This window comes from Venturia canescens, chromosome 4 (assembly GCF_019457755.1).
Source record: "Venturia canescens isolate UGA chromosome 4, ASM1945775v1, whole genome shotgun sequence".
Lineage (NCBI taxonomy): Eukaryota > Metazoa > Arthropoda > Insecta > Hymenoptera > Ichneumonidae > Venturia > Venturia canescens.
The window spans coordinates 6387288-6411346 of NC_057424.1; the positions used below are offsets into that span (position 1 = coordinate 6387288).

General features: G+C 38.1%; 3 protein-coding genes across 4 annotated transcripts; all 3 read right to left on the bottom strand.

Moving 5' to 3' along the window:
• Positions 1-11440: 11440 nt before the first annotated feature.
• Positions 11441-14958, bottom strand: LOC122409046 (cytadherence high molecular weight protein 2-like). The gene is made up of 4 exons (XM_043416263.1): positions 14659-14958; positions 14178-14581; positions 13080-13282; positions 11441-12984 (listed from the first exon to the last, which is right to left on the bottom strand). Exons 1-4 carry the CDS (start codon positions 14807-14809, stop codon positions 12666-12668), a joined length of 1077 nt encoding a protein of 358 aa, XP_043272198.1. The 5' UTR covers positions 14810-14958; the 3' UTR covers positions 11441-12665.
• A 1207-nt stretch (positions 14959-16165) lies between these two features.
• LOC122410281 (nucleoplasmin-like protein) lies at positions 16166-20931 on the bottom strand. 2 transcript variants are annotated; one of them, XM_043418426.1, is made up of 5 exons: positions 20737-20926; positions 20202-20317; positions 18894-19107; positions 18426-18502; positions 16166-17346 (listed from the first exon to the last, which is right to left on the bottom strand). In XM_043418426.1, exons 1-5 carry the CDS (start codon positions 20756-20758, stop codon positions 17239-17241), a joined length of 537 nt encoding a protein of 178 aa, XP_043274361.1. In that variant the 5' UTR covers positions 20759-20926; the 3' UTR covers positions 16166-17238. The 2 variants fall into 2 exon arrangements, with proteins under 2 accessions (XP_043274361.1, XP_043274362.1); XM_043418427.1 differs by lacking the exon at positions 16166-17346 and adding an exon at positions 17704-18073 and having other exon boundaries at positions 20737-20931.
• Positions 20932-21633: 702 nt separating this feature from the next.
• Sgf11 (SAGA associated factor 11kDa) lies at positions 21634-24016 on the bottom strand. Its single transcript, XM_043418422.1, has 3 exons — positions 23857-24016; positions 23487-23739; positions 21634-22618 (listed from the first exon to the last, which is right to left on the bottom strand). Exons 2-3 carry the CDS (start codon positions 23701-23703, stop codon positions 21846-21848), a joined length of 990 nt encoding a protein of 329 aa, XP_043274357.1. The 5' UTR covers positions 23704-23739; positions 23857-24016; the 3' UTR covers positions 21634-21845.
• Between the last annotated feature and the right edge of the window lie 43 nt (positions 24017-24059).

A 24059-nucleotide genomic window follows, 5' to 3' on the forward strand; every position in this document is an offset into this window, starting at 1 on the left:
CCAATTCTCATATGGACAAAAATGCATGGTATGTTCATAATGAGAGGCTAAAATTGAATCGCACGGAAGAAGAATAAAAAATTGTCAGTAAAATGCATAATCGCGGCGTGTATAAAGGAAAACGTGACGTGTGAGATTCTCCTGTCAAGAGACTAATATTTAGGCGAGAAGAAGGAGCATATTCGTGAATGAGGTAAGCCACACGTGGGACTGTGGCTCATGGTGTTAAATGGGACCACCCGGGGACGAAAACGGGGCCTTAACGTTGCGGGTTGCGATTAAACGCGAACAGGATATTAAAACGCTTTCACGCGTTTCGACACCGTCCGATGCATATAAATATGCATGTGTGTGTCTTTGATATAGCGAACGAAGCGTGCTCTCGATGTATATGTGCATGTTTATATATTAATATTAAAACAATGCATCGGCTTGCGTCCGAGTTATAAAACGAAGTGTCGTAAACCTTACGTCTGTCGACGGGCAGTATAGCGAAATGAAAATTTTCGAGCTTTTTCTCCCCGCCCTTGGCCACCATGGGCGATTATTAATTGTAACGAATATGAATATTTTTTATGACTTTCTTCATTCGCTCGATATAAGAGAAGCAATTTTGCTTTTAGTTTGCTAAGAATCTCACGGAATGGAGTCTGAGTTTGGGGAATAAAATCGACAATAATTTTACAATTATTAAAACGAGTCTTGAGCGTACTGCAAATAATTTGAATCACTTGGAAGGTTGCTTTCAACAATGATCTGTCAAAGTCAATCGAGCGAGAAGAAAATTGAGCGCAAATCATTTCGCGATTTTTAAAAGGTTCCTCTTATTGGTTATTTATATAAACGTGTTTAAATATGAAGAAAAATACACAATTGGGACTATGCGTAAAAATTTGTTTATCTTTCCTTCTATAACGAATGAACGCTTCTTACGAAGTTTATGAAAAATGTACACAATAACAGTGAAGTATACAATGAAGATCTGGGAAAAAATTCAAGACGATTTTCTTACTAGTAATAAAGATATAACACCTTAAAGATTGAAGGAAATTGGTAATGAGCACTCGTATAACTTCACATTTGCTTATTTCGGCATTCTGTTTCTTCTTGGTTTGGCCCATTCCTGTCATTTTCGTTAACACTTTTTTTAAATCCATTTCCCTTTGCGCTTTTAAGCGATTTTTTACATAAAAAACTATAGTTGGGTTCAGTCAGTTCAATTCATGGCTTGTAATTTCATTCGCCAAAAACATAAGTCAAAAAAATGTATTTACTATTTTTAAATGATAACTCTGAAATTAATTTACAGTGATAATTTCCTTAATTAGGAAGTAAAAATCGACCCAATTTAGATACCCATAAAATACGATCCTACGGGCATGATCTAACTTAACAGCAATACAAAAAAGACCAAAAACTTTCGTAAAGTATTGGGGAAACAAAAAAATAAATGTTCTGAGGACAATTTAACTCTTGAACGAGTAATCTCGTCAGTATCAACCGCCAGTTAAGAAATGATTTAGAAAATAATTAGATCCTGGCTCATTAAACTCGGCGTAACGGTTGATTAGTCCACGGAGTCATTTATGCACAACTGTACATAAAACTTTGAACTTCTCGGCTCTCAAATCGAGGCCAAAATGAAGGAACTCGTCTGGCATGTACGTACAGAAAACACGTTTATTTTGTTACGGGGCAATTGCCATTTCACGAAGTTTCTTGCGGCCCAAGTGAAATTCGAGCTGGCAGATCAAATGGTCGCAAGGGCGAGTCAACACGTACGAAGTGTGTCGGGCGTCTCGAAAATTCATGGCGGCTATCCCATCTCATAAATTCTTTTAGCCTATTACAAGCTTTACCACTCATTCATTTACGGGACAAGAAAAGTTCGTGCCAATTTCGACCAGCTGATCAAATCACCCAACTTTTATTTCGTCTCGCGAGCGCGTTCACGATTAATATCACGAATGAAGTTTACGCGTGTTCAAAAATCAACGCAAAATTTCGCTTTTTTCGACCCACAAGTTTTTACTTTTTACAGCTTTCACTGCGGAATGAAATTTTAAATGTTTCTTGTGAAAAATTATCAAATTTATTGACGAATTAATTCGGAATGTTGACACGACTTGTGCTTCGTAATTTGTCGGTCGATGACGAAAAATGTGTAAATGTAAAGGAATCTTGGTCGAGCAGTCGAACGGAGTTTTCGGCAGTAGAAAAAACATTTTTTTTAACTGCTTCGACTGAGTTCGTCATTTCTGCCAATTATTTCGGACTTTCAGAGTAGAATCAAAAACGTAAATCGATTCACGACACACACGCGGGGCTAGACGAATTGAATCGATTCCTGGACGGATAGTAGCACTTTCGTCCCCGCCCCGCTGATGTAATTGAGCTGGGACGGTGGTTTTTTTTGCAGAATTGGAGAAAACTGTGGATGCAAATGAAAATTAGTACGATTGCGTGGCTACATAATCCAGTCTCGTAAATCGCGCTCTGAATAGCATGCGCGAACGGGATTTGAATTCGAAACTCGGAGCTAATTACAATTCAGTCTGCTTGCGTAATGAAAATTTGTTCGTAACGTTTCCTTATTAGTTGTAACAAAATTATGTTGTGCTTGATTTTTTTGGCCGCATTACGCAGAGCGAAAAAAGAGCAATTAGGCACGTTGCACACCTCTGTAAACGTCGAAATTACCTCCGGTCTCTTTCTCCCTCCCGCTCACACACATCCGAAGCCCTCGCACACCGCAATTTTTTAATTTGTATTCGTTTGCGCGTGTTAGTCGCTGTTCCTCGTGATGAGTGATGCCGCAAGAGCGGACGAAAAGCTTTTTAATTTTATTTCTACGAGCGTTAGGCATTTTTCTGGGAACTCTTAAGCACGGAGGACACCACAGTCTATTTTCGCCTCACCAACGTCACCGCACACTTTAAACGATGTGCATACATGTACTCCACGTAGCTCTCCCAACGTTGTAGGTACACGTGCCATGCTCGAAGAGACGAAAAACCACATTTTTCTGGCCTTTCCTTCCGACCCGCTCGTCTTCGTTTTTTTTTTTTCGTGTCAAGCTCTTTTTTACGACGATAATTTTTAATTTGTTGCTCGAACGAAACGAAATTCGTTTGTCCAACAAAAATTTACCTGATTCGTTAATTTGAGCCAGCGAATCGAGTGTTGAGTTAAGGAATTCCAGTTTTTTGGTCCAACAATAAGAATTCGTTGGTCCACCAAATTATTTTTCGCAGTGGATTTTCGATTTTCGATATACTCACTTGTATCAGAGTGAACGAATTATATATATTCGATTAATATTTGCATAGAACTTTATTAAGTTCCTTTTTTTTTTAATTCGTGGCGTAAAGACCCTCAATGAAATTTTTTATAATTTAATTTCCATTGAAATCGAAGCGGCACTCGAAGATCAAATTCTTCATTACGAAACTCGTATTTATGAAGTTGGCTAATTAACGACAAGTACTATAACTTTACAGCATCGCGCTATAACGTTTGACGCATTATTTTCGTCATAATCATTCCGTAATAAAAACCCGAGGTTAAGGCATGAACGGATAAGTGCTCGGAATCAGGTTGATCAATAAAGTGCGTGTGTAAAAACAAAATCTCCTCATTTTTACGAGGCGAATAATTTTGGCGATTCACCATTTTCCGAATTTCGAACGACACGCTCGATTATTCTCATTCACAATTCTCTTATTTCAATATATTTCTTAATGGAAGTGTGAAAAAAAAAAATAAAAACGGTTAGAATCCGAAAATATCATTTGCACGGGATCGTAAAAGTGTATCGCGGTCAAGTACACACGCGTTTAGCCTTTTATTTTTTCGTGCGTCCATCGAAAAATCAACTCTTTTTTCTCCGAGAGTTTTAAACGCGAGATATTCATGTTTTTTCTCCTTTTGTTCGCTGCAGACTCTTTGGTATGAACTTTTGTATAGTAGTAGTTCATTTCCAAGTATACTTTTATGGGTTTTTACAGAGTTCCCCCTTATTTACAAAATTCGCGCCTACTTACTTTTTCCGATAAAAATTTAGAAGTGCAGCTTTCCTGAAAAATAGAGATACAATTTTTTTGTTCCTTTCAGTTGGTAGGCATATTTAATAATAATAATCAGTCATATAGGAGGTAGAAAAAGTGTAATTATTTGAGGAACTTTAAACCCCCATAACCCATGGGAATAATGAAAAATTTCAGCCCGACGGGTTATCGTTTTTGTTGACTAATTGAAAAAGCCCGGACGAAAAAAAATGATCGTTTTTTAAAAAAGCCGTACTTTTAAATATCGACGCTTTTTCCTTTCCGTATCTTTTCTTCAATGATTCTTTTCACTTACATTTTTCCTCATCATCCGTTCATATCCTCTCTTACATGCTCACACGACTCTTAAAAGGTAACTCCTGTACTGCATGCTAGTCAAATGAGTGCTGAATTTTCAAAACGCTTTTAAACCAAGTTTAACGTACCGATTAAATGTATTGTTAGTGGATTTGTATAACAGCATATCTTATTGAGATGTAGAAATATTAAAAACCCTTGTTTTGCAAAATCATCAACTGATAAATGTAAATTTCCACGCTGACACATTTTCACTGGTATTTATCAAAGTATTATCTGCGTTTTTTGATCGATTTTATGGCAACAAGTCTCATTTTGTTCGTCGACTAGTTCTCTATGAATCCACCATGTAGTTTTTTTTTTAACTTGATCGTTTCACTGTTGCAGCTAATTGTTCATTAAGTGAAAAAACTTTTTCATTAATAATTTCTGAAGGAATGGGTGGTTAATTGATAGAGGATCAGTTGAGGAGCAAAATGAGACTTGGTGCAATAAAATCGGTTAAAAAGCACAGATGATTATTTGAAAAATAGCTGTGAAAATGTGTCATCATGGAAATTTGCATCTATCAGTTGATAGTTTTGCAAAACTATCACTTCAAATATTTATTCACGTTAATAAAATATGCTTGAATAACATGTCTACTAACAATAAGTTTAATCGGTACGCTGAACTTGGTCTAAAAGCGTTTTGAAAATTTAGCACTCGTTTGACTAGCATGCAGTACAGGAGTTACCTCAACTCATTTTTCCTTTTAGCGCTCTATTTATTTTCTCTTGCACTCCTTCTCCTGCCGTTTTCTCCAGCCATATTTCTAATCCTTTTGCCTCTGGCTTGCTCATGTCCGCTTTTACTTCGCTGCACTCGCAAATGCGTGCTAAAGTTTCCTCCTGCTCCCTCTCACATTTTCTACATTCGCTTTCCCTGTTGTACCCTTTCGATCTTTCCCTTCCTAAAGTACGAACTTTTGTATTTTTCCAACTTTTTAGCAGCTGCTAAAAAAGAAATAGCAATGAAGGAAGGACGAGTGAGTGGAAATATTAAATCGAAGGGGGCTGAGGAGCGAAAACGTGTTGACGCTACAATATCGATGGTACACGTGATACGTTGCGCCACGGGGATATATGCGCGAGTCTCGTTAGGAAAGTCGACGGAGCGTGCAAAAGCGAGAAACTCATCCTACCGGGGAAAGACAGACCATATAAACAGTAGAGACCTACCGCGATATATGCCAGGAGCACACGTGATAGAAATATAAAAGTAAACCTGTCACGAATTAGCGAGGCTGTAACAAAAAGTGGATACTTATGTATCTAATAATATTTTTACATGCTTACATATATATAAGCTCTGTTGAGTAAAAAGAGAGAGAGAGAGAGAGAGAGAGTAGAAATAAAAAAGGACGAGCAGAAAGCCTGACGCAGCGTGGAAATAAAGTCACAGCGAGTGGAAAGAAGAGATTGACTCGACCTCACTCGACGAGGACGAGGACGGTGTCGGGAGTAATTTACATTCAGTTTTTAATCAAAACAACTTGTCTTCTCACATTATTCTTCTAGCTCTTTCCGTTCTGCCACATTTTCGTCGTACCGAATCCCGTCCTGGGATCGGGAGACGAAATTTCTTCGTTCGACGAAATCGTATTGAAATAAAAATTCCCCAAAAAATCTTCAACCTCTCGATGCGACAGTAAAAATAAAAAATTAGTGGTTCAATAGAAACCGATGTTATTGGAAGAGTTTTCTTCATTCAACTGCAATGTTTTCGGAGAGAATGAATCTGTTGTTTGATCCAAAACAATTTAGGTATAATTCAATCATTTTTAACCTTGTGATGATCATATATTTCTTGGCACCCCGTCACGACACATTTCGTTCTCGCAATGACTTTTTTCTCTCACCCGATGAACGCGAAATTCGATAAAAATACTTAAAACCAGCGGGTCTTTTTTCCAAACAAAATGGCCGATCACGCTCATCAAAATGGCCGACTCTCAGCGACAACGGTGGCTCCGAATCCTTGTGATTAGTGTCGGATTATGGAAGCGGGTTTCGAAATAAATGACACAAAGCAGGTTAAGCAGAGCAATTATACATTTTATCCAATGATCTTTAAGGTTGATCCTCTGCGACAGCCTCGACCAAAAGTTATGTACTGTCTGCATATTAAAAGGCTTGATAATTCGTTCGGATCGTAATCAATAACTTTGTACTCGGTGCCAGCAGATATAGTACAAATATCATTTGCTTTCGTAAAATTTATTCTAGAAGTATTTTTGATCCGACATCGTGAGTAAATTTTTTGACGGAACTATCCAGGTTACGCTTCAACACACAGAAAAGGTTGTCTATACAGACGACATTCGCTTGTTCGCTTGCAAAATATATCGTATGCAGCCTAAACCTTCGTACTTCTCGAGGCTATATCTGTCAAACTAGATGGTCAATCACCTTGATTTTTTTTCACAATATCTGTGATATCCTGCTCTAGCTCCTCCTCGTTTTTTATAAACTTCCTAATTTTAGTACTAGCGGTAGAATTAATAATGTGCCGTTTGCTTATGCATGGTCCATATGTTACGTGTTAATTGAGTCAACTTCAATTACACATATCTCGGGTTCGGGATGGTGAAACTTGTTAAAATTTTATAGAGGTGTTGTTCATATGTTAAACAATACGTATGCCAAATATAAATAATTTCCTAATTTAACTGTCTCGTGGAGGAACCACCTTAAGAGATCTATAAATTAACTTAGAGTTGCAGTGCGGCCGAAAAAGTGACTAACTCTAACGACAAAAGGCTTCATCTGCCGACCTCTTTCTTTATCTGTACATTCGTTTTATAAACAAACTTATAATAGGACTGCGAGCACGCTCTCACGTGTATTTTGTTTAACATCAAGTTTTATTACTACGCTGATGGATTATTTTTACTCATATTCCAACAATTAGTACCCAAATCGGCCGTCCACGTATTCGGAAACTTCTGATCCCCATTTTTCCCAGTTTCTCGAACAAACGACTTTCCTTTGAGTGCGAAATTATCGAGGACGTTGCAACCGGTCAAAAAGCAGCGCGACGACGAGCGAGTTATCCGAGGCATCCATCGTCCTCCACACTAGCGAAACATAGACACAAATATACGGTGGACAATCACGCAGACGCATGGGTTAAACGAACATGGTGAAGACGATACGTGCCCAGTGTCTTCCCCGTCTTCTCGGTGATTCTCCCTCTTCTCCGTTTCCTCTCTCTCTCTCTCTTCTACATGGACCCCGAACGTAAAGACCTCTTGCCCGTTTCTCTCTACCTCCGGGATATCATCTGTAAGGTGAGACGCATGCACCGTTGAAGCGCACCCGGTACCCTGCGGACTAATTGGCCGATAAATCAACCTCCTGCTCGCCTCTCGCTCTCGCTCTTTCTCTATCTTCCTTCCAGGTTTCCCCGCCCTCGTTGATGCAGCGCCACGGAGTATCAAGAGACCAAAAGAAAACGTCGAGCAAGTCGGTAGATTGTTGGGGGAGCATCTGATCTGTAATGTGGATAGTAGAATCGCACATTTGCAGACTTCCATGCATTAGAATTAAACCGGGCTGTCACGCTGTGGTGCCCTTTTGAACCAAGCTCACTTGGAATTATCGAAATCGAAATTCTTTGAGACAGTTTGACCGACGAAAAAAGGCTCTGCCAGCCTCCGCAGGACGACGGCAAAAGTCGGCTGACAGAGCCTTCTTTTAAGGGGGGTGGATCACGAAATCAAAATAATCAGAATTTTATAAAATTTGGTCATAACATTCTTTGGCATCAAGTATACAAATACCATTTTTTTCAAACTTTTTACTACATGGTTATCGAATAATTGAGCGTTAAATCCAAGTTCTTATGCACGAGATGTATAACTGTATATACGTATGTAAACTCTATGCTTATACGCGTGAACTTTAGTGCTCAATTACTCGAGAGCTATGTGGTAGAAAAATTTTTAAAAATGTACATTGTCTTATATATTTTTAAAGAATACATTTACCAAATTTTATGAAATTCTTTATATTTTTAACATGGTTTAGCATGGCAACATTGTAACGTCGCGATCCACCCTCCCCTTAATCAGTAAAACTGTGTCGAAGAATTTCGATTTCGAAATTTGCAACTATCTCACTCGTACTCACGGTTGAAAACATTTCTTGTTGTGCGTATGCATGGTCATCGCGCTTTGAGCGAAACAAAATAAGAAATCTTTAAATCTTTATTAATCGAAATCTCACTGTGTACACTGACCGTTTAAATAAAAACGAAATATTATTTTCTTTTGGTAATTCATTAATTTGTTTCATAACGACAAAAACTAATTGCATGCAACATTCCTTTTATGAGGCAGTTTTAATTCTGAATAATGGGAAAGGAATATGAATTGCTGGCTCGCGTCGACAGCCCACTTTGACCAAAAGCATATTTTTTTGCGCTTCTAAATTTGTGCACGTTTCAGAGCTCCTCGCGGCGATAAGATGATCGCGTCTGTGACGAGGGGCCGTTTTGTGCGGACCTCGATGCCATTTGCTGCACCATTTCTTTAAGAGTCACCGTTTCCTTGGGCCGCAGTGTGACTGGGGAGATAAACACCAATTTTCAAAGTCATGAATTCTCCGGTGTTTACCTAGTGAATTGAAACTCGTGTATCCGGTTTTTGTTCTCGTAAGGATGATGTTAAAACTCGTTAATTATTAGCAAAAGGTGATACGAGAGGCAGACCCGTCATTAAGATGTCTCAATCCGTTACAGAAACTTAGGCCTTATTTAAAGGTTGTTGCGGTCATCTACAATTATACGAACGTCGTGTCCCAAGGCGCATCGTTCCGCGTTCGTCGGAAATAAGGAGGTTGACGAGAATGTCCTTGAGGCAAAGAACGTTAACTAAAACTCCGAAGTATCCTTGTTGCTCGATATCGTGGTCGAGCTTCGTGAGCAATTTCGTAGAGAACTGGTTCTTGGGTTTCCGGGAGGAAGAGACTCTCGAGGATTTTTACAAGAAAAAATGAAAAAACGTATCAAGTGACTACGATCGGCTCGCCCTCCGCTTCACCTTTCTCTTCCTCTTCGACGATCTCGTATTTATTTCGTCCTCGTTAATATAAAAGTTGGTGGATAAGAGTCTCTCCTCACGTGGCACCGACGACTCTCTTTCGCTATATACCAATATGGCAGGACTAATCGCACGCCGAGGAAACTTGTTGGAATTAATTGGTCCGGCCAATTAACGCGCCCGGCTCAAATGGCCCAAGATATGTGGGCAATGAAATGCCTCGAACGGCGTTTCTCGTCTCTCTTTCTATATATAGTAGGCGGCACCGCGTGTGCTTGCGTATGAAGAAAAATCTTCGCACATTAGAAAATGTATAGAGAGTGTACTGCGAATTGTACTGGAAATTAATCGAGCAGTCGAAGAATATAATTTCGAAGCGAAAAGTCTTGAGCCGTTTTGCTCTCCGATGCGTCGTTCCGAAGTTATCGATTGATTTGTGACGGCCAATAGGATAGGAGGACGGGGCTCCGCCCGCTCGGCGTTTAGAGCGCGCCGGATTGGCTGTTGCCAATTGAACAATATCTCGGTTGTGGCGGCTCGGAGAGGGAAAAGATTGAGAACTTTTCTCTTCGAAATTCAACGATCTTTTCAGTCGCCGGATCCGAGGCCTGATTTTTCGGGCACCCCGTACACACGCATACGTTTCTTTCCCAAATGTGCACATGTGTGTAACCGTCGCCGTACATACTCGGGCAGATTGGACGTACGTTTTTTTCCCTCGTCCACACGATTACGAGCGCTTGGAGTAACACACAAACGTGTGAAAGACTCTCTCCATCTCTCTTCGCCGCGACCGGTCGCACTTAATTCGAATCCTCCTGCTCTCAGCGCCAAACGAGAGAATTACCGAGGCGCTTATAAAGTAGCGACGTTTAACCAGGTCCCCGGGTAAGGAGAGAAAGGATCAAAAAAACGGAGGCATTCCAAAAAAACGACAAAGAATTCAATCGCGCTCGTCGCTTCAGTCGCAACATATTTTTTGTACGCTTTTCTCTCACACAATTAAATAAATCTCCGGTGATTAATTTTTCCGGTAAAATTGCATTTCTTTCTCTCCACATGATAAATAAGAAGATTTTTTAAATCGGCCCATCGCTCGCGTCTCCATTTCAATCGACGATCTAAACGCTTCAGTAATTTTCTTTATAAATACTCTCAATTTTCCCAACCAAAATAAAACACCCAACCCACTTTAATTTCGTTTCATCTCTCCTTCCTTCGCCCGAAATCACGAAATTTATCGCCGGCCCTCTACTTTGGGGCCGCCTCGCTTTTTCAAATATCTTGTCAACCCGATAATTATCGTATTAAGCATAAATTCATTTCGCGTGAATGAAAGTCGAGACCCCCGGATATCTTGTAGGCGTAAAAAAAATAATAAAAATGTACTTAAAAAAAGAAGCGCGGAAAAAATACCGAGCTGCACCTTACAAGCCCTCGCTCTCGATTGGGGATGTAAGACTGAAAACGGTCCAAAGGACGAGTCACAGAAAAGGTACGCAGGGAGGAGAAAGAGAGAGAGAGAGAGAGAGAGAGAGAGAGAGAGAGAGAGAGAGCGTCGGACGTCTCAATTTTCTTCGCGGCTTAATGACCGATCGTTAAAACCCGACTTCGCTTGCCGAACCGGCTCAGTCTCTTTTTATATTATATATATACACTTCTACTTCGGTCTTCTTCTCTTCTCTGTACACCACTTCACTATAAATGTATATATTAATATATACGATACATATATTTATGTTATAGCTATACATATAAACACATAAACACACTTATCCGAAGATATGTGAAGATTTGGGCGATGTAGACACTCCGAAGGCGCGTCCTTTCCGTCCATCCTGTTCGTAACACACGAGCAATCGCTGTTCCCTTCGTTAATGAAGTTTTGAAGCACAAAGTGCGAAAACTTCGTGTATAATGGCCGTACCAAATGATGTGACACAAAAGAAGAGAAAATTTCAATGATAATAAACAACGAAGGAGCCAGGGTCAAACTCAAAATTCTATATTTATCGGCATATTTTATCTTCGGCCTCTTCGTTACACGAGTTTTGCCTCGCTCGTTACGATAATCGGACAATTTATAATCACGAGCCGCGCTGTACAACTCTGGCTCGACTCTTTCTCTCTCCCTTTCGTTCTCTACACCCAGATAGATATCTAATTATCGGCACAATTAATTGATCGGGAATTAATCGTCGAGGATTACACAATGCCTGATCTTATCAATTCTCGATGTTAATTAATACGATTATCGTTTGGAATTGCAACTTTTTTCATTTTCATTTTCTCGTCTTGCGATCCTCGCTGCTCAGATCCGACGAGCGATATGGTAATTCTCGGTGTCAACCCCTCCAACGCATTGACCAACTTTTATGCTGGATTCGTTCATTCCTATTTTATCTTCTTCTTCGAACTGCTTACAACACCCCTTTCGGGGTCAAGAGATTTTTACACATTAATGACAATGCAGAGAAAAATGAGAAACAAAATGAAACTTAAAAATTCACTTTTTCGCCGTATTCAATTCAATGTTAAATTAGATTTTGAAAAATGTTCGTTCTGTCTTTATCATCACATTTCAGAAATCAATCATTGAAATTCGATTACGAGAAATTCACTAGTATTACGATCCTTCCTATAAAGTGCTCGAAAATATAGTGATATAAAAAAGAAATTATACAGCGTGTAATGAAATTCTCGTTGCTAATTGGTCATTAGGAAATAAGTGCGGTGACATGGAAAGGCTCTTCGATGTCGTTCGATGACGACATCTGTGAGAAATGCTCTCCGTTATTTCTCTCTCGTATCGACCAAGTTACCCCAGCCGAAAAGAACGAAACTTTTTTACGAACGTGTTCTAAAGATGGTCGATCCGACAGAGAAATTCGAAAAGAGAGAATTTTCTCGCAGTGAAAAACATTATTAAAATGTACTTTGACACGAAAAAATAATTCTTCGAAAATCGTAGAGAAATTACAAACGAGGAATGAAAAAATTCGGTGACTTTTTTCGACACTTTAAATAGGATAAAACATGATGTATTAATTCTTCTCGATTATTCGCTACTTATCATACACTTTCTGAGTCTCAATAGCGAGACCCGATATTTCTCTGTTCCTACGAGCTCTGCTCCAAGTCCATTTAAATTTTCATTATCTTGTCGAGAGTGGACTCTGCGTTGTGACAATTCGATCCAAGACCCTCGAGACTCGAACTCAGGTGTTCGTACCAGCGTCACGAAAATCCAAACTGCGTTCCGAGCCATCGGTGCAGTTGGTCGGAGTCTCAAAAAATTGTACTTGCCGAAAAACCGACGTTTGCACCACTCCCGGAGCACTTTGTATCGCTTTCGGGTGAAGGTCGATCGGGTGCTTCGGTTCTTCATTATTTCCACCCTTGGTGATCGTTAATTTGCTACGATTTTTCGATTTCAAGGAAGAAACGACTTTGACTTGGCTCGATTTATGGATCACCGGAGAATTCATTGCACTCGACTTGTCCATCGGAGGCGATTTATTTCTATTTGGACCGGGTCTGCAAGGCATTACATTTTTCCATTTCGACTCTTTCTTGTTTGGGTATTTTATTTTCCTTATTGAAAAATTATTTAAAAAAAAAATCAAACTCACAGTCTCGAACATATTTTTGTGGCCTCTTCGCTCCTCCTCCTCCGAGCACACTCCGCCAGTTTTTCAATAGTCCTAGCATCGACGTTCAACGTTTTTGTTTTTTGTGCTTCACTCTTCAATCTCTCAATGTTTTGCGTTAATTGTTGCACGTGCAATTTTAACTCTGCATTCTCGTAGACCAATTTACTGTTCCTCTGAACAATCTGAAAACACGTTCATTTCTCATGTCAAAACAAATATTATTTACTCGGGCGACTCTCCTTGATTTATTGCGAAAAAAATTTATTCTCTAAATTGATCCAAAATAACAATGACTTTCTTTAAATCTCAAGGATATGAAGTGGAAAAATTTCACATTCAACATTTTTTCAGCATTCTCTCTCTCTCGCTCGCGCTAAGGCAATTTCGACTGAACTCCACTTCCAAAAAAGCACATACGCCGAAGACGCTTTCAATTCACATTTTTTGTGCATTCTTTCCGATTTCACAAATTTTTATGCAATGCCGAATTATTGAAAGACAAATAAGCTTTCTCTGGAACAAAATTTCTCTGTTTTTTGGAACAAATTATCCAATTATCGAGTTTTGACGGAAAAAAACTAATTTGGTTAAAAAAACAAAACAAGCTCCGAGTCCCAAAGAAAGATTCAATGATGCACGATAGATATGAAGCGAACGGATCCATGAGTTTTTCAAAAGTTAATCATACAAAAATTTTGAACGAAACTCAATTGCCACAGACGTTTTTTCGATAAAGGAAAAGTTGGAAAATTCTTTTAGTGATTTTCATTTTAAAAAATGCAATGAGTCGTTTCATTTGAGTGCATGTACTGTCTCGAAGACTTGCAAATCGAATCGATCAACGATTCAAGTTTTGAGCCTCCTTTATTTAATTATTGTTACTACCCTAGTAGCACATTTCAAAAGTGTCCGAAAGGTAACTTTCAGACAACTGTTAACTTTCGGATAACTTTTTGGCGGACATTTGTATACCATTAAGGTAACTTTTTGGCACACTTTTGAAATGTGCTACTAGGGTAGTAAATGATTTATGATTTTTCTTTTGCAGATCGATTAGTGAATATCGAACGATAGTACCTGCAGAAACTTAGCTTTGCTAATGGGCAATGGTTCCTGAAACTTTTCCGAAACGATGATGTTGAGTTCTTCTCTAGCCTCGTCAAGTTTCTCCATCATTTCTGCCATGACTTGTAGATGTTCCTGAAGCAAACGATCGAGCTTTTGCCTGAGCAAATCGCGGGAGTCCTTCATACGTAAGAATTTAATGCAAAGATTATATGTAACTTCGTTCTTCTCCAAAATTTCATTCCTCAATTCCTTGTTCTCGTCTTCCAGGCTCTCGAGCAATTGCTCAAATTCTCGTTTCTGTTGTTGTTGAAATTTCGTTGTACTTCCTTGACACTTGCTTCTGTTAGTTTGTAACTCTTGACAAAAGTGTTCTTTCTCCCGCTGATAGAAGAATCTCTCGTCGTCGAGCTGTTCTAGAATGAAATCTCGAATTATATTATCGTCGTTGTGCTGTTTTTCTTTATGCTCTATTTTATTTTGATACGCCTACGCTTCAGATTTCGATTGCATCGTTGTTGCTTCTTCAATTCCGAAGCTAGCCGCTCATTGTCTCGTTGAATGTTGCCAAGATTGATGTCTTTGTTGCGAACCGCATTCTTCAAGTCGCCAATCGTTTCGTTCAGTTCCGCTATCTTGGACATAAATATCTCTTTTTAATCGTTTATCATTTTCATTATTTAATATGATTCGCTATGTGATCGTAGGAAGGATTCCTCTGTCCACTTTTCATGAAAGTGAATGTGAAAAAAAAATTGCTGCCACAAAAATAACGGATTTATATCCTCCGCTTTGGAAATGCTTTTTCGAGAACGATTTTTTTCTCCCTTTACCTCAACTCTGTGACAATCACATTTTTTTCTTGTACCTGCCGTTGAAGATCCGTCACATCGTCCAAAGTATGACATTCCGATGATCCAATGAAACTTGTTTGATCGGTGTTGTCTCCAAGATTTCGTGCAAGGTCGCCTCCTCTCTGCATATCATTTTTCCGACTGGAAGATCCGCAAATCGCTTCCTCCGAGTTTTTCGAAGACTTTGAGAATTTTCTATTTTTTCGATGATCATTATTATTCTTTAAAAATTTTCAATGTTCGCCGAATAGCGATGAGGCGCCATAAAATTTTCAAGTTTAAATGTGATTCAAAACTCACCCCGATTTCGAATCGAAATTCAAGTACATAAATGATTCCCAAATTTTGTGGGTGTTTTTTCTTATCGTCCAATACCAAATCTACTTCCAGCCAATTCACCCTCCTCACTGACACCACATTGAACTTGATGTACGAGGATCATGGAAATCAAATCTTCTTGATGAAAAAAACAATCATATTTTACGAGACGTTAACACGACTTGTCGTGGTATAACCAAAAACGCCCAATTTTCTGTCATCCGTCACACTTCCGGAAATAAACATTTCCTATTGGACCAATGAATACGCGCGGATCGAGAACAAAAGAAAAGTTCCTTGGTAAAAATTAACCTCGAAAAAGATGGAAAAGAATTAACCTGTTCATACAAAAGACAATTCATCCCCATAGTGAAGCTGCTTTTTACCTATTTATAAACCATCATAAAATACTGATAAACATAATACGTTTTGAGTACCATTCATTTTTGTCTGTATAAAAAAAATTTCGAATTATTCAATTGAAATGTTTTATTTTTTTATTTGAACGATGCTTTTACACAAACGCATAATGATACTTATTGGAATTTTTTATTCGTCAGCTTTCATTACTGGTGTTTCTTCAATCTTTATTCCACGACATTCCGAAGGATGTGATAAAAGTACTGTGCCACATATCTCACGATTTTGCTCGAGATTCGTTCGATTTTCAATTGCTAAAAAACTGCGAAAGATTCCTCTTGCGATCTGCAGCTCAGGGGAGCACAAATTATTTAACTTTTTTTCCTTTCACCTCAAGAAGAAAAGATCCAAATATCGGATATATGAGGTTCAATTGCATTGAAAAAAAAAGTAAGAAACGTGGTCGAATTAGTGTGAAATGTTTTATTGTATCGTATATGTACAAAAAGGTGTACGGACTACTGTCGATGGGTCGGGACATTTTAATTTTCATTATTACTCTTAGTCGACGTCAAAGAGTGACGTTTCCTTAGCATGGCATGACATTTCATGTTGACAGAAAGAAAATGTCAAACGCATGTAATTGTTTGTTTGTACACCACTGAACCCTCTCGTCGGTTATCGTCCATCAAAGTGGAATGAATGTCGATAAATGACATGTGAGTATAATTATTGTTGTTTTTTTTTCCTCGTTTTTATTATCTTCCAATTCTCTCAATCGTTTTTTTCTTTTTTGCGATAGAATTTTCATCGGCCGTCGATAGAAAGTTATTTGTTTTCGAAAAAATACTCGCATGATATTCTCACAGTCGTTCGTTCCCCGGTGAAAAGCGCGCGACCCACGAAGATGTTTGGGCGCCGAAGATTGAAAAAGAAAACTGATTTTAACCACCGAGAAGATAAACAAAAGGATCGTTTTTTCCAAAAACATTCTCGTGTTCTCTTTTCTCTTGACGTTTATTTAGTCATACAGCCTTGAAAATAATGATTTGGACGACGAATGGAAGACGGAGTTTGAGGAAAATACCCGGTGTCAAAGGTAAAAAAAATACATAAAAAAAAAAACAAACAAACAAAAAACACTGAAGAAAAGGAGCGCAACAGCGGTTTTTTTCTCAAATTCCACGCCGGTAAAACGTTAAGTCAGGATGTCGCACATTTTGTTTACTTTTTCCGTGAATCCTGTCAACGGAGACACTCGTGGTTGACGATTTTTTAAAAAATAAATCTACTCGTAAATTGCATTAGATTTGCGCGTTTTCGAACATCGAAACGCGAGAGATGCAGTGGCGATTTGCCGAACTTTTACACTTCCATTTCTTTTATATTTTTTCTTAATTGGTTGAAAAACGCTTTTTCCTGATTCGCCCAGTTGCGGATGATAGAGATGGACTTACGCTTAGTAGCCTAGCCTAAGATTGGTTGAGTTTTTTGTGTTTTTCTTGTTGATGTCGTTTTTTGCTGTCGCTTGAAGTTCGAGTTTATTTTTTCTTGTTCTTGTTAGCCTGGTTTTTATTTTTGGCCGCGACCGCCATTTTTGCGTTCTTCTTCTTAGGTTCGTCGTCCTCGTCGTCTTCGTCCTCAGGATCCTGTACCGCAAATAAGGTTTTCGTTTTTTTACACACATCACACACACACACACCTTGCTCGTTTTTCCTTTTTTTTTCTCCTTAAAATATCTTCGAGGATTGTTCGATCAGTCTCCCCGTACGAGAGGCAAAATGCAATTTTGGGTCAGATTCGATTCGAGACAACTGCTAGGATTCGCTCTTGTAATAAAACGCTTCTTGTCTATATACGAAATTCATGTCTTTCAAAACTGATTCGAAGATACGTTAATCGACATTATTGTTTATATTGAAAAGCGTGCCAAGATGGAGCGTAAGGAAGCGTGAAGTGTGCATATTGAATAACAAAAAAAGAGTAAAAGAGAAAACGAAAAATGCTTCTTTACGATAATCAAAATAGTTTATTTCACCGAAAACAAGTTAACAAATGAAAAATTAAAACACAAATCAAGTTACAATATTATTTGTTTTTCATTATTTTTATTATTATTCGTTTGTTTATTCATGAGAAACCGAAAATTCACCACTTCGTTGCAGTATAAAAAGTATTAGAGTATGAGACCGACTCGAATAATTCGGACGTAGAACTTATGCTATGCTTATTAACGCTGTTATCTCGTTTTTTATCATTTTTTTGATATATTTTTTTTTATCTAACGCATTATTTGTCTACTGCTTCGTCCATCTTGGCACGTTTGGCGCCATTTTTTTTAACGTCCGCGGTTGATTTTCGTTTCTTTTGGGGTGCCTGGAAATATTCATTTCTAATTTTACACACGAGAAAGCAATGGAAAATCTTTGTTAAACACAGAGCGAAAAAAAAATAACTATCTGGAAATTTGTATCATTCGTACGTAACGGAATTTTTTCGTTTTTTTTTCTGAATTACTTTGAAAACAAAAGTGAAAGTAATTTGCACTTTACCATGCAAACTTTAATCACGGAGATACCACGAAAAATTCAACTTGACAGTTACCCAACGATCTTTTGCATAAATTTTTTTTTCATTAAAATTCGATTGCAAAATCAAACCGAGATCAGAAGGGCAGAAAGATGAAAAGATCAAAGGGGCAGAAAGCAGAAAAATAAAACATTCATACCTTCTCATCATCCTCATCGTCTATGTTCTCCTCTTCCATTTCGTCCTCTAAGTCTTCAAATTCTTCCATGTGTGTTCCTGCAAATTAAAATGCATAAAATTTTATTGTTATCGTAATAGTCACAGATCAACTTTCAATAAACAGTCTAGTGCAAAGAATTTATCATAAACTAGACTATTTCGAAAACTTTTTGTACGTTTTTTTAACATTAATTCACTAGCAAATAACAACGCCGAAGTTTGCAACGTTCGAGTCCAACGAAATGAACGAAAAAAACATTTGCAGTTCACCAATTTTTTATTTCACGAAGTATTGGTGCATGCTGAAAAACTATGAATTGCTAATTCAGGACGGAACGAAATTGGAGAATTACTGGAATTATTGGAGGGTTTTTCAGATCATTTCGTTGGACTCCAACGGTGCGAACTTCAGCGTCATTAACAAATAATGATTTGAAAATATTCTTACCAAGAAGATTGTGTCCTACTATATGAACTGGTCCGCTACCCTTGATAAGGGTAAAAGTTACCGGAGGATCCGGAAAACTAAGATCCAGGATAATTTGAACCGTTCTGCCAACTTCAAGGAGGGCAATAGGACACTTTATGAGACCCTTAAGTCCCATTGCTTCTACCTGTAGAACATTGAGCTCGCCTGGTTTGGCTTCTGGTCCCAAAAGTGCCTATAAAACAAATTCAACGTTAATTCAAGTTTAGAATCAACAAAAACATTGAAGTTCGTTACACATCGAATCATTTTGAGCAACATTTTTATTGTAGCGATTCTGCCGAAGAATAAATAAAAAAGGCAGCCGAGTGTTTTCATAAGTTCAATCGGTAACAAGTTCCTCTGTCGCTAGTATGAGCCAATTTCACATTTCTAAACTCATAATAATTATTTTGTGTAAAATATATGGCTGCGCCACAGTATGATCAATTATAAAATTAACGAGTCTTCAACACTTAAAACGGCGAAGAAATAAAATCGAAAAAAAAAAGAATATTACCAAAAAAATCGTTTACATCAACTTTGAAGCATTCCCCTCTTGCCACGGACCTTTATAGCCGATTTCCGTTAGGGTTACTCCCTCCCCTTTTGGCCCATAGAAAAAAATACCCAAGGGGTGTTCTCGACTATTTAGGGGTGGGGAGAGGAGGAGTCACGGTAAAATATGAAATCAGAGCTTACAGGGAGTAATACAATAAGTGCTTCTGTTTTGGCGTGATTATGTTGCGCCTATTCACGATATTTTTTCGATTCATTATTCACAAAAATGTAATTTTCCAAATTCAACCGTTTTCGGTAATTTATTTACAATTCAAAGATTCCCGACGACGAAAAGGAATAGTGAAGAATCATGTTGTTCGTAATTGGCGCGCAAAGATGGATGTTTGAAGGCGAGTCGTTAAAGAAACGAGAAGGGACACAAAATAAAGAGGCACAAAGACTGATAGCGAAAGCGTAGAACGAGGGGGGCGGCCGGAAAATACCGGTGAATTATGTTCAGGTTAGGTTAATGCGAAATATATAAGAATTTAACTCTCATATTCGAACTAGATGGCATCCCAAACATGGCAAATTTGCTGGCAAATCTACCAATAAAAAAAAAGGGGCGAGAAGAAATTACGAGAAACATCGAATGACAAGAACACGACAGAACATGGGAATAGAATCTCGGGTTCTAAAACGAATTCGTAGATTGTTGCATTCGTGAGAAAGTTAATTTTTTTTTCCAATTTTCTTAGGAAAAAAAAGTAGAATTACCGAATGACTTACCATTTTAATAAGGAGTTTTTGGTCAACTCCGAAGTGTTGATTCGCACAGTCACCAGAATCATTTTTTCTTTCAGGATCCCATACTTCGACGGCATTTGTTCCCTGAAGAGTAATTCCTTGAAATACACAAAACCCACGGATTAACACGAGCTGAATAACTTGTTTTTATCACGTTTTTCTAGAGATGTCCGCGACGACTTAATGGCGCGAATTTTTTTCCTCGTACAGTACGTCATGAAAGGAGAATTGATGATGCGCAAGAGGAAGGAAAAAAAGTATAGGCTTCATTATTTGTTGGTGAAAATGATCGCGATTTGGTATCATCAAGAAGACCGTTTCGAAAATTTAAAAAATATCACGTATTTAACACATTCTCACAATGGCCGACCTGCCGGCGTCCCGTGTTATTTTCCCCCCCAATGGTAGGTGCGTTTCGCGTTAACACTTTTTCTTCAACACCGTGATGTAAGTAAAGGGAAAATAACGTAAATAATGTTACGTTCGTAAACCGCATACGAAAGAGCTTTATATTTACCGTAAAGATATTCTTCCGCCATGACGATTGAGACGATATTAATGGATTTACTTTTTCGTTACGATATTATGTGTCTCGTTGACCGAGCCCGTGTACAGTAAGCGTGGCTTGGCCCGATGTGAGAGATGAGCCCCTGCCTAGCTTTTTCAGTTGAGCTTCGAGACGCCGCGCGCGCAACAGTCCACTCGTTTCGTTCCTCTCTTCTCGCGTTCTCGGTCTCTCTTCCTCTCTCTCTCTCTTTTCTCTCATAAATGAATATAAGTGGTTGTGTGTGTGTATGTGTGTGTGTGTCAGAACAAAATTTTGAGAGGGGACTTTTTGAAGATTTTTTTCATGCGGTGCGGTCGAGGAACAACGGTGCTCGCACCGCTCGCACGTGCTGTGAACCAACACTAACGATTCTACCAATTAGATTTCTCGTAGCAAGTTTCGTTGCGCGCCCATGATACGTCCGTTTTTTTCATTGGTCCTTTCTCTCCGTACCCGGTGGAGCTTTTGCAACGTTGCCAATTCTCACCGGAAACTTGTACATCAGAATAAATCGTCAAAATAATGGCGCTCTCTTATAAATACTAAAAATCACGAAGGCCCCATCTATTGAGCTACAAGTTTAACGATTATTCCGTGTTTTTTTACGTTCTTTTAACTTTCCTTCTCAAGAAAAGTAGACAATCTTCATGTCTATAATTTCAAAAAAAACCTTTATTGTCTCTTTTGTATGGACTTTTATTGCTGAAAAGAAAAAGAGAATCGTCGAGCAATTATTAGTAATCAAATAAAATCAGATAAATCGCTTTGAAAAATCAATAAAAATAACCATGAAAGTGGTTAATGTATGAAAAACTTCAGGGCAAAAATCTCAGATTCGTTGAGAGTAGAAAATGTGAGCCATTGAAATTATGATACAGTCGACAATTTATTACCAACAAATAATATCCTAGCGATAAATGACGTCTTGACAATCGCGGCCACTTGTACACAATGCGCATAGAAACATTACGAATAATTATACAACATAATATTCTCGCGTCACAAACGTTTAAATGGCTAAGCATTAAATAAATTAGAACATAGAGTTAAAAAAAAGAAAAGAAAAAACGAGAAATAGATCAATCGCCCTGAGAGATTGGAGAGCCGCGATCTCTTCTGGAGGCTTTTCCTTTTCCCTTGGATTTGCTATCGCGTTTGCGACTGAGGGAAGACGTTGAAGTCGTTGATGTAGAATCAGCTGGGCTCGAGTGATTCGAGCCATCGCGATCCCAGCGAGCAAGAGCTTCTCGTAAATTTTGTCCGTCGCTTTCGTCGTATGCGTCCACATCGACGTGCAAATTGTCTTGATTGTTGCGACCGATTTCTGATGTTTCTAGATTCGCTCGCATCTCTTTTCGCTGGTCCTCCGTGTGTTGTGGACATCGCATTGACCGTGTGCACAATTTTTTCGTATGCTCCGATATGACGCCACATATTTGAGTCAATAAAGTTCGTTTATCCTCAATCGACATATTCTCATAATTTGAGGGTGAATTCTCGTTGCTTGATTGCACATGATCAACCCCCGAATCACCATTCCTTTGACTACTTTTTTGCTGCTTCGAACGCTTTATACCGTTTCTGTCCTTACGACGCTTCCGCTTGTCGTTAGTCAAACTCCAATCTACATCATCATCGTCGTCGCTTATCACACCACTAAAATTACTCATATCCTTTGTACTGTTGGCTATTCGTCGAGATGCTATTCTTGAACTATTCCTTCCCATTCCCATACATTTCTCCAAATGCGTTGCAAATCTGCATGCCGCTACCCCTCTATCGCAATTTGGACAATTGCATTCTTGCGATTTCTTCACTGGATGCTGACCGAACACATCCAGACCCGGCGAATCTGTAATTATCAATCATTGATTGAACAATGTTTATGTTGAATAAAATAATAATCAAATGAATAATCAAAGGACTTTTTAATACCTATGTCCAAATAGAACCAATTTAATCTGCTGTATCGAAGTAATTACTTGATGTTTTTTCATAAAATCCTTTGCGACTAACCAAAACATCAAAAATTCATATTTTTTTTCATTTTTAATTATCTATTAAAGAGATTTTGGCATTACTCAATCCATTGACAATAATGGGATATTTGATACCGAATGAGAAGAAAATTTATTCTCAAAATAACTTCTCAATAAACCAAGTTTTGCTGACAAAACTTGTTTTTTCAAGTTTGGAGTTGAATCCCAAGCTTCAGTGCTTTTCCATGAATCCCATTGATTTTCATTGAATGGTATTAGAGGCATCCATGAGAACAAATAATCCAAAAAACAGTGTATTTGATTTCTTGGTAATTGCAAGTGGTTTTATAGGATAGAAACGAGAAATGGACAAATACAATAGAGAATCTGCTGAATTATCTTGAATACTTATGAATTTATTAACTACTTTTTATGCTCAAGTAACACAAAAATTTTGAAAGCAAAAACTAATATTCTTATCTTCCGAACATACTAATACAAAAATCAATTGAACATTCAGATAAAGAAAATATTGAAAAGAATAAATAAACATAAACTTGTAATTTTCTTGAAAAAATATATGGAAATTTGAGGCACATTTGGGTAAATATTATTTTTATCAATTTCCAGTTAAACAATAAAGGTTCTATCAGTAAATTCATAGGCAAAAAAAATTCAAATAACACTGCAATAATGTATTATGATTTCTGAATGAAACTGCAAGTGCAATTGTTTTCTTACCTACGATAGCGTAAGACTCATCGTCAGGGATTCCTTCTTCGACGTCGGAACTACCAGTTTTGATAGTTCTGTGGACATCGAAAACAAAACCCATGAGTACTTCATCCAGAAGATCATCATATATTTCCTTGGTGGCTGCTTCGCAGTTGTCATTTTTGCTCATGAACTCGAGAAATCTCTGATCTAATTCTTGAATCCGTTCCTCGGTAACGGACATTTTCAAGGTGGTAACCGCGACGGAAACACATGTGCTCTATTTCCCAAAAATTGCAAACTCTTTATTAATGTCCAATGTTTACAAAGTGTTTGAGCACAAGCTTCAAGGTATTTGGGAAGGAAACGTGAGTTTTGAACGTTATTAAAAACTCACAAAGATCCTTGTGTGACGAATGAAGATCCGTACGATTTTATTTCAACAATAAATAACTTTATTTATGGTTAATTAGCATTATTCGCAGTTTCGGAAATTTATATAACAATAATATATCACATTATTTTTTTTTCTGTCAGAACGCTTTTGACGCTTTGACATTTTTTCCATAAAGAGCTCACCAGGTGGCGAAGGCCGCCGCC

What these genes read in the sequence shown, in the direction of transcription:
- LOC122409046 (XM_043416263.1), bottom strand. Translation starts at nt 14,809, where the DNA reads ATGTCCAAGATAGCGGAACTGAACGAAACGATTGGCGACTTGAAGAAT. An exon ending in ATGCAATCGAAATCTGAAGC is followed by an intron (nt 14,582 to 14,658) that starts GTAGGCGTATCA and finishes ATTTCATTCTAG; the next exon opens with AACAGCTCGACGACGAGAGA. An exon ending in ACAAAAATATGTTCGAGACT is followed by an intron (nt 12,985 to 13,079) that starts GTGAGTTTGATT and finishes AATGCCTTGCAG; the next exon opens with ACCCGGTCCAAATAGAAATA.
- LOC122410281 (XM_043418426.1), bottom strand. Translation starts at nt 20,758, where the DNA reads ATGGCGGAAGAATATCTTTACG. An exon ending in GGCGGAAGAATATCTTTACG is followed by an intron (nt 20,318 to 20,736) that starts GTAAATATAAAG and finishes GTGTATTTCAAG; the next exon opens with GAATTACTCTTCAGGGAACA. An exon ending in ACGATGAGGATGATGAGAAG is followed by an intron (nt 17,347 to 18,425) that starts GTATGAATGTTT and finishes TTTGCGGTACAG; the next exon opens with GATCCTGAGGACGAAGACGA.
- Sgf11 (XM_043418422.1), bottom strand. Translation starts at nt 23,703, where the DNA reads ATGTCCGTTACCGAGGAACGGATTCAAGAATTAGATCAGAGATTTCTC. An exon ending in TGAGTCTTACGCTATCGTAG is followed by an intron (nt 22,619 to 23,486) that starts GTAAGAAAACAA and finishes TGATAATTACAG; the next exon opens with ATTCGCCGGGTCTGGATGTG.